A 12771-nucleotide genomic window follows, 5' to 3' on the forward strand; every position below is an offset into this window, starting at 1 on the left:
GAGAACAGAGAGCACAAGAATAGGTGACGTTTTTATTGTGGATGCCATTTTCTGGGGACCAGGTTGGCTGTGAGGCTATATACTGGGGGGCCCCACAAGTCCTGCCCCAAAATAGGCAGACACGGTAACCTGGAATCCAAATCAGTCGTACATAAATAAGAGGAGTGGGCAAAGGGAAAAGAGAAAAACAACAAGCATGCAGTTTCCTATGCTAGTGATGGAGTGGCAGCGCCTCATCCACGTCCAGTCTTCGTATTCTGCCTCCAGCTGAGGCTTTCATCTGCTCTGAAAATCACCTTCGGGTCCGACTCAGCAGCATGCAGCTGCCTTCCTGGCAGTGCCCTGCCACAGTCTCCTGGACTGGCAAAGGAGCCAAGAAAACCAAGATGGGTTCTTCATAAAACAAACAAAAACTCGCTGATGGACACTGACTGTAATGGGGTATGGGGGACTCGGTGAAGGGGGAGCCTAGTAAACATAATGTTCTTCATGCAATTGTAGATTAATGATAACAAACAAACAAAAACAAAAAAACTGTCTCTGTGGTTCTCTGCACCTCCCAGTTCTGCTAAGTGAACAAAGTTTCCCCTGACCCTGATCCAACCAAAAAAAAGAAAAAAAAAAATACACTAAGCATAAGCTGCAAGTCAGAATAAAAACATATTGCACAAGGTTACAAAAGAGCCTTCCTGAGAGCCTCACTACAGATACCCAAATACTGGCTTTCGATCCAACCACTGCCTGCCTGTCAACGGTGGTTATCACATATCATCCATGTACAGCCCTGCTCCCCAAACCCAGCTGGCTTTAAGCAAGTACTCCACATGATTATCCTTTCCTGTTAGCCTACTCAAAGCCAAGGCCGGGTTTAACCTCATGTACTACAGGCATGTGCTGGAGGGAGGTGGGGGTGTTGTGTTTTAACCTTTGTCTACCTTTCAACAGCCTTCTTCCTCTGGGTGGTCATCAAAGTTCTATAGGTGAACAAAGCATCCAAGGTGTGCAATCTTCTGGAACCAAAATCCTGCAAAGCTTTTCTCCCCAAACACATGCTTTTGAAAAGGGAGCTCTGTTGTTAGTTGTGGGCCAGGCACCAGCCAGGTTAGAACCGACAGCCCTCGCATGGGACAGACAGTGTGGAAATTTGTTTTCTCCTAAGGAATTTTCAAGTATTACAAAATCCCTGATACAGTATGTAAACAAGGTATCTTACTGAACAGAAAGCTAGGACACTTTGGGAAGTAGCAGCACATAAAATATCTAAAAGGCTGAATAAGGTTTTAGGTTTGATAATACAGGAGGACAGCCACCCACTGCACCTTGGCAGGCAGAGACTCAGGCCTAAACACACACACAGGCCCCTCTGTACAGAACCAGGAAAAGAAAAGCCCCCAGTACAGTCTCAACTGGGGTTCCTGAGACCACGTCAGGCTGCCCCTTCTTTGCCAGTGTAGCTGCCATCGGCAAAGAATAAAGAAGTCTCTGATGCTAAAATCCAGACAAGCTCATGGTCTGCATCCAGTCCCCAGTCTCCTGGCTTCTTACTGGGCCTTTCTCAACTCACTGGGCCCCGACTCAGGGTAGGGCCACTAAGCCATTTCTTTGCACTTCAGCCACGCGTGGAAGATGTTTTCCCGAGGAAGGCTCTTGGGTGAGGTATGCCACCGACTGTTTTCTCTGGGTCAGTTTTATTTAAAGAGAGCACCAACCCTCTCCATTCAAGGGCAACGAGGCTCTGTGGGGATGGCCTCCCCGCCGAATCACTCCATGCAGTTCCCCTCAGCAGTGTCTTCTTCCTCTGCCCAGGTATCCAAGGCCTCCTGTGGGGCCCAAAGGTGCCCTATCTGTCAAAACAGCTTGTGGGGAATGCGTGGCTCCCGCTGAAGTAGCTGTTTCCATAGGTGGTGGCAAGGCAGTGCCTGGGCTCCGCTGCGATGGCCATCTGCATGCTGAGGGGGACGGGACACATGTCCAGGGGCTGGAGGGAGGGGTACAGGGTATGGAGCGATGAGCCAGGGACCCCTGAGAGCAGGTTCCCCGGATGGTGGGCCTGTAGTGCATCCCGATAGGCCAAGCATAGGTCCTGCACGGGGGTCTGGAATTGTGTCAGGGCTGGTGGCACTGGCTGGCTGAGAGCAGGGTAGGTGGGTGGCTGGAACAGCACCTGGGTAGGGGTTGGCAGTGTGCCAGGTACCATCGCCAAGGCCTGGCTCTTACCTGCGACGGCGTCCTTGAGGACGTTGTCATAAGCTCTGAAAGGAAAGGACCTGGGTGAGACTTGGGGGGCAGGGGCCTTAGCACCAGGCACCTGAGTGCACCTCTCCCTGCCTGGCTGCATGGAACCCAAGATCTGTGTGCTGTTACTGAAGGCCATGCCCAGCCTGGGCACTGCCTGGGCACAACCGCAGCTCTTCTCTGACAAAACTCTGGCCTCAGCTTTCAGCTGGGATCTGTTTCCTACAAAAAAACGTTTTCTGAGCTCCTGAGACTAGCCTAGCTGTCCCCCAGCCCCTGCACCAGTCCACTTCAGCAGTCCAGACAACTTCCAGGCTTCTACTGGCCCCGTGCGCCCAGCATGAGGACCCATGTGTTCTGCTCCTCAGGGCAGCCCCAGCACCTGGCACAGCGCCACCCTCCCCCACTGCTTAGATGATCATCGCCTCTGCCTTCAAGGCACTTCTGGGCTGCTCCCTCCCCAGCTGGGCCACTCTAGAGCCAGCAGATCTCCTCCAGCAAGTTGCCACCTGGGACCTAAATTTCTCCATCTGTAAAGAGGGAGAAACAGGCTTATTTCCACGTCAGAAAAAAGAAAAAGCTTCCCATAAAGCTTTTTGGGAAAACAAATGGATTAGAGGCTTATGTATTAAAGGAACAAATGGAGGCTGGAGCAAATCTGAGAAGGGGCTGTCCCACAGCTACAATCACTGTGGCTGAGAACCCAGGGGCACCCACTGCACTCAGACCAGGCCCTAGCCTCTGGCTTTGGGTGCCTTCTGAAAGCACAGACTTTGAAACAAGGCTCAGGGAGCAGGGATGACATTTCAGAGGAGTGAGACAAAAGCAAAGCTTCCCACATCAGGAGGCCAAGAGATGGCTCTTCTGGAGCTTGGTCCACAGTCAGTGGGGCTGGTGTCCAGGAGATGTCCCCTCCTGCTGAGTGGAAGAAGGTCTGGGTGCTGCTGGGCAGGAATTTCCTGTCCTCTCTGTTCTCCTCCCTGTGGTTACTATCGAGCACTTTTGCTCTGATACCAGTTGCTTGGTTTTGGGTCTATGAATTTAAAGCATCTTCTTTGATACACTGAACATCTCTTCCTTCAGATTCCCAGGGACCCTTGCAAGGAGGCTGTGGCTTCTTAAATTAAGCCACTCTGGGCTCAGCTGGTTAGGAGGCCAGCTTTGTGGCCATATCTGAGAAAAGTAGCTTATAATGAGAGTCCCTCAATGTGATCATCCGTAAGACTGACTGAAACACTGGAACTCAGATCAAACAGCACACATGCACGGAAGGATGTGCACACAGCCCATCTTCTTGACCTTAAAATTCCAAACCCCCAATTATCCAAACTAGGAAGGATCAACTCCCAAGCCCCAATTCTATCAAGAGTCACCCTGGCCCACTTTATGTGAGACACTAGCTGGGGGAAACCACCGAAAGCCTCAGACTTTAGGAACTCATCTGAAGCGGGCCTTGAGATCAAGCAGAACCTCAGTATCTCAAACACAGAGGGCTCAGAAGATGAACTTACACCAGCAGGGTTTCGATACATGTGCTGAGATGTTCCAGGGAGTAATTTGAGATCCTCTGTAGGTCTCTGGTCCAGTAGGGGGAAAGCTGAAGGCAAATCCTAGAGGCTCCAACACAGGCTGCAGCAACCACGGAAGGCTGGAATTTATAGAAAATGTGATCTGAAAGAATCACAGAGGGAGTCAGCGTTGTAAAGCCTCACCCTAGAGTCCCAGCGTCCCCCTGCCTTGTGCCTCCCAAGAATTGGCAGAAAAAATATTAGGTTTGAGGCTGTTTAAGGCTTTTCATGTTCACACACAACATGAAAAGTCAGAAACAGTGTGAAGTTCCACTCTTGAACCTTAAACACCCTGGATCTTAGCCTGGGATTTCTGATGTCAGCCTAGAGCAGCGATTTTCAGAATACTATTTAGGGCTTCCAGGGGTCTGTAAGGGACTTGCGATGGGCTACAAACAGAGACACAAAACATTTGTCCCTTCTTTGGTTGTTAGTGGTGAATGACACCTATGTTTTGGGGTGTGAGTGAAGGCTACTAGTAATAGTAACAAAGCTCAGCCCACAGTGGGAAATTGACCCACCATCTGTTGAATGAATGAATGAATGAATAGCTAGAAGAGTTTGATATTCATAACTAAAAGTGATGTATTTACTGAGGAATCTTCCCCCCAGCTTCATTGAAGCATGATGGAGAAATAAAAATTGTACATATTTAAGGTGTATAATGTGATGTTTTGGTATATGTATAAATTATGAAATGATCTAAGAAATCTTAATTTCCTAAGATATCTGGCAACATGGCAAAGCAGGTGTTACTTATGCAAAGGCAAACTGTTGAAATTCCCACAATCTTTCCTGAATGACATTGGGTGATCAGTGCATTATCATATTGTCTTAAACTGTTTATGATTTTTGATGACTTCAGCGTTTACCTATTAAAGTATGAATCAGGCAGGGTGATATTTATGGTTACAGTTACAGTCAGACAGATCAGTCTTTCTAGGTTTAAATCTTAGCACTGACTTGGGTAAGTCACTTCACCTCTTAGGCATCCATTGAGGAAACTGATTTGTAAAATGAGAATAGCAGAAATGATTTTCATGTGGAGTCACTGTGAGGTTCAAATGAGATAATGTATGCAAAGCTCTATAATAAGGTAGCAGTTATACACTAAGCACTCAATTAATGCATGATATCACAACTGTGGATATTATTATGATCATTTTGGTTTGTGGTGGGTATTGAGGGGTTGCGTCAAGTGTTTCTGACCTAGTAATTTCCTAACACCTGGATTTTAAGATACTGGGAAGAATGAGATCCAGATAAAAGTCCCCAGAGCAACTTTATCATTAAAGCAGAGGTAAACATAATCCTCTCCCCAATTCCCTCCCCAACCCATCTGTATGATGATAGCTCTTCTGGAATGACCTACCTACCAATCTGTCCTATTTACATCATTTGCATGTTCCAGGATGCCATAAGAAAAATTACCTTATGGATTGGTATGTTTGTGGGGTAATATCTGCCTGAATATAATGTGCTATTTCTCTTTTACACATTACTGGTAACACACTGGGAGAGTCCTTGCTCCTTCTTTGACTGTCTCCTGCAAAGTAGGAGTGACTTGGGTGGATGGACAGTTAAGGACTTTCCGGATGGACATCCTCTCAGTGCCATCTGATCCTGGCCCGAGTGGTAGGGAAGGGGTGACAGGTCCTAACAGCAGGTCCCACCTTGCAGGGCGACCTCTAGGAAGCAGTGGGCATACTCCTTGAGGCACTCTTTGGTCTTGCGGGGGCAGGTGGGGGGCCGGCTGTGGCAGTGGTGGTCCTTCTGGCTGACGGAGGCCAAGAGGTAGTAGTCCAGGAAGTGGGCGGGCGTGGGCAGGCAGAGGTTCCAGCTGAAGGCCCCCAGGAGCAGCAGCTCTGTGCTCAGCAGCTCCTTCTTGGTGAGGGTGAAGTTCTGGCCGCTCAGGATCCTCGTACTATTTATCTGCTCCAGCTTGGGTACATGGTCTTCCCTATCCTCGAACTTACCTATAAGAGAAGCAGAGGTTGCTGGGAGACAGCACCAGCTGGTACCCAGGAAGTAAAGGTCCCCCTTACAGTGCCTGGATGGTGCTGGCAGGGAGGACAGAGCGCCAAAAGGCCCCATGGCCAACGGAGTCAAATCCCCTAGCCCCTTGCAGGGATCACTACTTCCGGCTGTGATCATGCACATCTCACCCTATGCCTCAGTTTCCTCATCTGTAAAATGGAACCTGTATCTCCTAAGGCCTTTGACAGATACAATGAGAAAATGCCACCAAATCTTCAAACCAGCATGTGGAACACAGGTGTTCAACAGAATTTGCAGCAGCAGCAAGGGCCTGGGAAACAAGGGAGGTCCTCACTAATTCAGCCTCAGGACTGGTCAGGGGATCAAAAAGCCACAGTCAGAATGACCTTGCAAACCTGATCCTGAGCCTCCACATATAGAAAAGCTCTCTAATGGCTCCCCACATCCTCAGTATTGAGTTTAAACTCCCTCAGTGGTTCTTAGTTTGGATCCCGTCAGAAGTAGTTTGCTGGGAGGTTAAGCCTAGGAAAGATCAGTGAGTGGGAGAGGAAGACAGGAAAGGGAAGAAGCCAAAAAGTACATTATCTTTACTCCCATGTTCACTGAAGCATTATTTATACAGACACAATAAAGTGTCCACACAGATGAATGGATAAAGAAACTACGATATTTATATACAATGGAATATTAAGTCAACCAAAGAAAAGAAAACCAAGACATTTCAGACAACAGGGAGGATTCCTGAGGGCATTATGCTAAGTGAAATAAGTCAGACAAAGACAAATACTGTGCTATCTCATTTAAACATGAAATCTAAAAAAACTGAGCTGACAGATACAGAGAACAGAGGTGGTTTCTAGAGGCATGGGGGTGGGGGAAATGGGTGGAGGGGGTCAAAAGATACACACTTCCCATTATAAGATAGGTAAGTTCTGGGGATGTAATGTACAGCTTGGTGACCATAGTTAGCAATACTGTATTGTGTATTTGAAAGCTGCTAGGGCAGTAGATCTTAAACATTCTCATAACAAGAAAAAAAATTAACTGTGAGGTGATGGATGATAACTCAAGATCATTTCACAATATATACTTACATCAAATCATTATTTGTGAACCTTAAACTAATACAATGTTATATGTCAATTATATTTCAATAAAACTGGGTGGTGGTGGGGAGACATTATGTGACTTCCAAGGTGAGGCTTTAAGAGACTTTGCAACTTCTGCCTTGGCCCCCTTGGAGGACAACCAAGGTACCCAGACAATAGCCAGCACCCACTTTCAGACACGTGAATGAGACCATCCTGGGCCTGCCAGCCCTGCTGAAGCCTGCAGCGAACTAACACGCAACCCACAGACCTGGGAGGAATAACACAGCATTGTTCTAAATCACTGTTTTGGGGTGATCTGTTTTGCAGGGATAGATAACTGGAATACATTCATATCACAGCAGCAAAAAGATGTAAAACTCTACAGACATGCCACACAGCTTGGAAAGTACTGAAGGAACAATGAATAAATACTGGAATGTCCTGGAAATGAACTGCATGGAATAAAGTCACACAGAGCTAGATACAAATAAGAGTAAAACACAAGCCTTGGGTTATCCCACTGAAGGGTTGAAGGAAAGGAGGTATGTACCTAGCAGTCCCTGAGGGTCATCAGCTGCGGATGGCCCAGTGGCAGCCTTCACTGTGGGGACCTCCCAGCTTTAACATGCTTCACCCTCTGGGGGAACCATGCATGCCTGGTGGTGGCCCTGTTGCTGCAGTTCTCTGAAGGCATTGGGTTCCCTGAGCCCACAAGCCTTGGCCTACAGAGTCTCTCTGCCTGGAGCTCTCTTTCCTAGCCCCTCTTCACTCCACCAACAGCGCTTTGCCCTTCGCCCTCAAAGTCACTGCCTACAGTCCCCACAGGCTGTCCAACCTCCACATTGGCTGGTGAGCCCTGAGGCCTGGCTTCCGTCTGCCACCTGCGGCCTCCAGGCCCATACTGGGTACAGAGCAGGTGCTGAGTGGATGTTGGCAGAGGCAGTGGGGTAGCCCAGCTGAGCTCAAAAAGCCCATGTCAGTGCTTTAAGGGCACAATAAACAAGGCGTCCACACACCTGTGCACAACGGCGAGTGTCTTCTGACCCAGTTCTCATCAGACTTGCATGCTTTTTAGGTGAGGTAAGGCAGTAACCACTACAGGATGCTCTACAGCAGATACAACATGCTCTTCAGGAGGCCTCAGATGACATCATGCAGAAATGCAACACTGACTCCGAGAAGCCAGCGTCTCCACCTTCTCAGAGCGCCTGGCACCAGCCCACAAAGTCGACAAAGTCAGTAAGATGCGAAGCCCTGGTCTTTGATGGGGAGGACTGGAGCCAGTGGAAATGTACAACCTGGTGGAGGGTGGAGATCAGTGCCTACCAGTTCCTAAGCAGCTTACAGCAACCCCAGACCCGTCCTGCAGCCAGGTACGGTGCAGGAGAAGGCAAGGTCAACAGTGCCCCAGGGGGAAGAGCCTTTGGCATAGCTGAAAGTCCTGGACAGGGCCTGGCTGACCAGGCCTTGCTGGCCTCCACTGCCTCATGCCATTTTCTCAACACAGGATTCCAGCCACATACAAGTCTGGTGCCTCCTCCAGTTGGGAGTGCCTATCCCTTCTCCACCTTTCACATGTCCTCCCAGGCTCAGTTTAGAGGTCACTGGATGTCATCAAGGTACTTCCGACATGCAAATTGCTTGTTCAATACAAGTATTAATATTAATGGCCAGCATCGGACCATTAATAGGTCATTAACAGGTATAAGCCCCATGAAGCAGGACCTATGTCAGACCCATTCGATCGTTGCTTCTCCTCCAGGTCCCAGCACACTGCCTAGTACATGGTAGGTGCCCAGTGAATATTCCTTGAAAGAACAAATGGTTCTCTCGTGATACTGGATACTTGAATTTTAGGCCAGTTGAATTGTTCTCTGATGACCTCAGATTATCTGTATCCCCTAATTTTTTCTCCAATGATCATACATTTTTTTTCTTTTTTTTTTTTTGAGAGGGCATCTCTCATATTTATTGATCAAATGGTTGATAACAACAATAAAATTCAGTATAGGGGGGTCAATGCTCAATGTACAATCATTAATCCATCTCAAGCCTAATTCTCATCAGTCTCCAATCTTCTGAAGCATAACGAACAAGTTCTTACATGGTGAATGAATTCTTACATAGTGAATAAATTCTTACATGGTGAACAGTACAAGGGCAGTCATCACAGAAACTTTCGGTTTTGATCACGCATTATGACCTATAAACAATCAGGTCAAATATGAATATTCGTTTGATTTTTGTACTTGATTTATATGTTGATCTCACATTTCTCCCTTTATTATTATTATTATTTTTATTTTTAATAAAATGCTGAAGTGGTAGGTAGATGCAAGATAAAGGTAGAAAACATAGTTTAGTGCTGTAAGAGGGCAAATGTAGATGATCAGATGATCAGGTGTGTGCCTATGGACTAAGTATTAATCCAGGCTAGACAAGGGCAGCAAGACATCCACGGATGCAGAAGATTTCTCTCAAAGCAGGGGGGGTGAGGTTCTGAGCCTCACCTCTGTTGATCCCCAAATTCTCACCTGATGGCCCCCCTGCGACTGTGCCTGTCTTAGGTTGTTCCTCCCTTGAGGAATCTTACCCGTCTCTGGCTAACCAGTCATCTTCCAGGGCATACAGGGAGATGTAAAGTTGGTAAGTGAGAGAGAAGCCATATTGTTTGAAAAGGTTAGCTTTTTGCTTCTTTGCAGATTTATGCCCTGTGGCTTCTATGCCCAGCACTTGTCTCGAGGTATCTTTACCACCTGGAGGAATTATGATACTCGGTAAATTCGATATGAGGCACGAATTCTATTTAAGGGTTGTAATTAGGAAGGAAGAAGAAAAGCTATAGATGTAGCATATGGAAGGGAACATGGGAGGATTGATTATTTCTTTGACATATCTTTTTGTAGAGTACCTTAAGTATGTATAGGTTTTAAACTACTAACTAATTTGCACACACATATTAACATAATAGGAATACGGTGACATAAACAAAGCAAATCTATAATTACCATCCATCTCCAGTGAAGCCAAGAAAACCATTTAGGCACCCTAGGCATTTGTGAAAATTTATCTATGATATGATGGATATTGTCCAACTGTACTTGAACAGTCTGAGAAAAATCAGACAAATTAAAGCAGCCCATTTCTGGGATCTGTTCACATCCCATATGTTCTTTTAACCGTAGATAGTCTATAGTCATAAGATTTTGGAGTGCTACAACTTGCACCCCTCCCAACTCCTGGTTGAGTTCCAACAGTACAGATCCGGTCAAATTCGTTGTCTCACTGATCATACATTTTTTTTGTGTGAAATTTAAAGAAAGAAAATTTTTTTCAAAATTGTCAAGGTTTCCCTGAATCTTGTGCTGAGTTGAACCAATGCTGTTTGCAGGCACTCGACAGATACAAACTCTTTTCTTTCCTGGAGCAGAAGGTGGCATGGTGAAGGTCAGGTCACAGACCCGGCAGAAACATGCATGAGCTTGGAATGGCACTAAGCCCCTTCCATGGCATTGCTAGCGGCCAGCAATCTATTCCAACTGGCAGATGTGCTCAATCAGATTAGTTTCCTCCTGGCGCTCGGAGCTTTTCAAACCTTTCAGAGCTCTGCCTTTTCCCCAGCAAGTAGGCCCAAGAGGAGTACCCTCAAATGGAAGGGGCCACGGATTACTGGGAATCTGAATTCACCTGCTCCTGATGCTCCCCATGCTGGAGGGGCTTCTTGGGGACCCACCACATTAGAGGCTAGACAGACAGGTTGGGGTCTGAATCCTCAGTGAGTTTGCTCTGGATGTAACAGCACTAAACTCCACATGTCATTTGTTTCCTACCTAGGAAATGTGCCCAAATGGAGACAAAATGGCCATATAGAACGGAAAGTGATTAAGAAGTGCACAGCACAAGGAAATGGACAGAGTCCCCATGCTGGGCTGGGCACTGGATCTTCCTAGGTTGGTTCTGTTCAGATGCCCAGAGGCTCAGGGAGGAACCTCAGAGAACTCAGCTCCACACCGAGCAGTGACCTCACAGCCCCTTCCCTTACTGCTGACCAGCAGACCCTGGCTTAGCGACTATTTCCCAGCACGGAAAGATTTTACGAGTTTCCTGGTGTTGCACGTGCCTGGCGGATGTTTCCTCCCCTCCTCCCATGACCATGAGCAGGCTGGCCTTTTGTCCCCTGCCACCACCAAGCGCTGCTGCTCAGCTGCTTGCTCCTTATCGACAAACTGCATAGACTATAGATGCCTGGAAGTCTTCAGGCAGGTCTCCTGGGAGGGGTGGGGGACAGATGTCTGAGTCTTTCTAAGTCAGACAAGAGCCACAGACTCTCTTCAACTCTTTTGATGTACTTTTTATTTGGAAGATTTTTCAAATCCACAGAACAGGCAAAATAACAGAACAATGAACACAGACGACCCTTTACCCAGATTCATACCGCTAACATATTCGCTATGTGTGCACGTGCGTGTGTGCACACGTATGTATGAGACTGTATATATATTAGTTTTGCCGGACCATTTCTAATTAAGTTGAAGACATGACATGCTACCCCAGGACCCTTCTTCATCCATCCTTGAGGTTATTTTCCTACATAATCATCATGCTATTAGCAGTCTTTAGAACATCAGCTTTAACAATATAATACTATTTTTTAATATTTAGTCCATATGTGACTTTCCCCAAAGCCAGGTTTTTTGCATCCAGATCCAACACAGGTCATATGGGGTCTGTTCTATCTTTTCAGTCCCATTCATTGTTTCTCATGACCATGGACTTTTGGATGAATCCAAGCCAGTTGCCTTTTAAAATGTCCCACAGTCTGCACTGCCTGCCTGTTGTTGCATGACCAAATAGTTTGGGCAAGAAAACTACAGAGGTGATGTTTTGTGCTTCTATTCTTACCCAGATCACATCAGGAGTTATATATAAGTTAGTTTGTCCCAGCAATAGCGATGCTACATTTGATCACTTGGTTAAGGTGGTGACACCAGATCTCTCCATTTTAAAGGTATCTTTTCCTGTGAAATTAATAAGTAATCTATGAGGTGACACCTTGAGACTGTGAATATCCTGTTTCCCAACCACCTTTAACTCACTGGTTTGGCATCCACAGATGATCCTTCCTGAATAAATTACTATTTTGAGGTTGAAAAAGAACTTTACGATCCTACCATTCCATCTAAAACGTTCTTTTTGGATGTTCACATTCTTCCCAATTTGAATAGCTAGAGCCCTATCAACAGAGTTCTAAGATTAAAAAAAAGCCTAAATCTATCAAAGCATTCACCCTGGGCCTGAGAGACCACAGACAGACACGTGAGTTCTTAGCCTTGGTGGCAATGGTAAAACCTGCAAATAATGCCTTTTAGGACCCTCTGCATACCCACTGACTGATTCCTCCCCCTAATCCCAGAGAGCCTGGGCGAGTTTAGGCCATTCCTGGCAGGCCACACAGTTAATGGACTGCTGATCACAAGTCTAGGGAAGTGGCCTAAACTTTTAACGACAAATTAGGCCATGGTGTCAAGATACTATTAATCCAAGAAGACTCAGGAGCGATACTCACAGACTGGCTATAAAAAAAAATACTTTAAACAAATTTGTGGTAAAATGCACATATAATTTTTTTTTAACTGCTTTTGTGGGTAGTTGATTTTATTTTTTGCCTTTAGTTAGTATTTGGTTGGTCTGCTTTCTTTGCTGTGATTTTATTTTCTCTGGTGACATCTGTTTAGCCTTAGGAGTGCTCCCATCTAGAGCAGTCCCTCTAAAATAGCCTGTAGAGGTGGTTTGTGGGAGGCAAATGCCCTCGACTTTTGCTTGTCTGGGAATTGTTTAATCCCTCCTTCATATTTAAATGATAATCGTGATGGGTACAG

General features: G+C 46.4%; 1 protein-coding gene across 2 annotated transcripts in view; it reads right to left on the minus strand.

Moving 5' to 3' along the window:
• Positions 1–18: 18 nt before the first annotated feature.
• CCNJL (cyclin J like) overlaps positions 19–12771 on the minus strand; it is a 47282-nt gene continuing 34529 nt past the window's right edge. Inside the window, exons 4-7 of one of the 2 annotated variants that reach the window (XM_073231676.1) lie at positions 5477–5779; positions 3747–3906; positions 2218–2252; positions 19–1978 (exon numbers count right to left, since the gene is read on the minus strand). In XM_073231676.1, the coding sequence (XP_073087777.1) occupies positions 1848–1978; positions 2218–2252; positions 3747–3906; positions 5477–5779 (629 nt within the window). In that variant the 3' untranslated portion in view covers positions 19–1847. Of the gene's footprint in view, positions 2253–3746; positions 3907–5476; positions 5780–12771 lie in introns of both variants that reach the window. The other variant, XM_017660124.3, reaches the window with a different exon arrangement.

The sequence above is a fragment of the Manis javanica genome, chromosome 1 (genome assembly GCF_040802235.1).
Source record: "Manis javanica isolate MJ-LG chromosome 1, MJ_LKY, whole genome shotgun sequence".
NCBI classification, from domain to species: domain Eukaryota; kingdom Metazoa; phylum Chordata; class Mammalia; order Pholidota; family Manidae; genus Manis; species Manis javanica.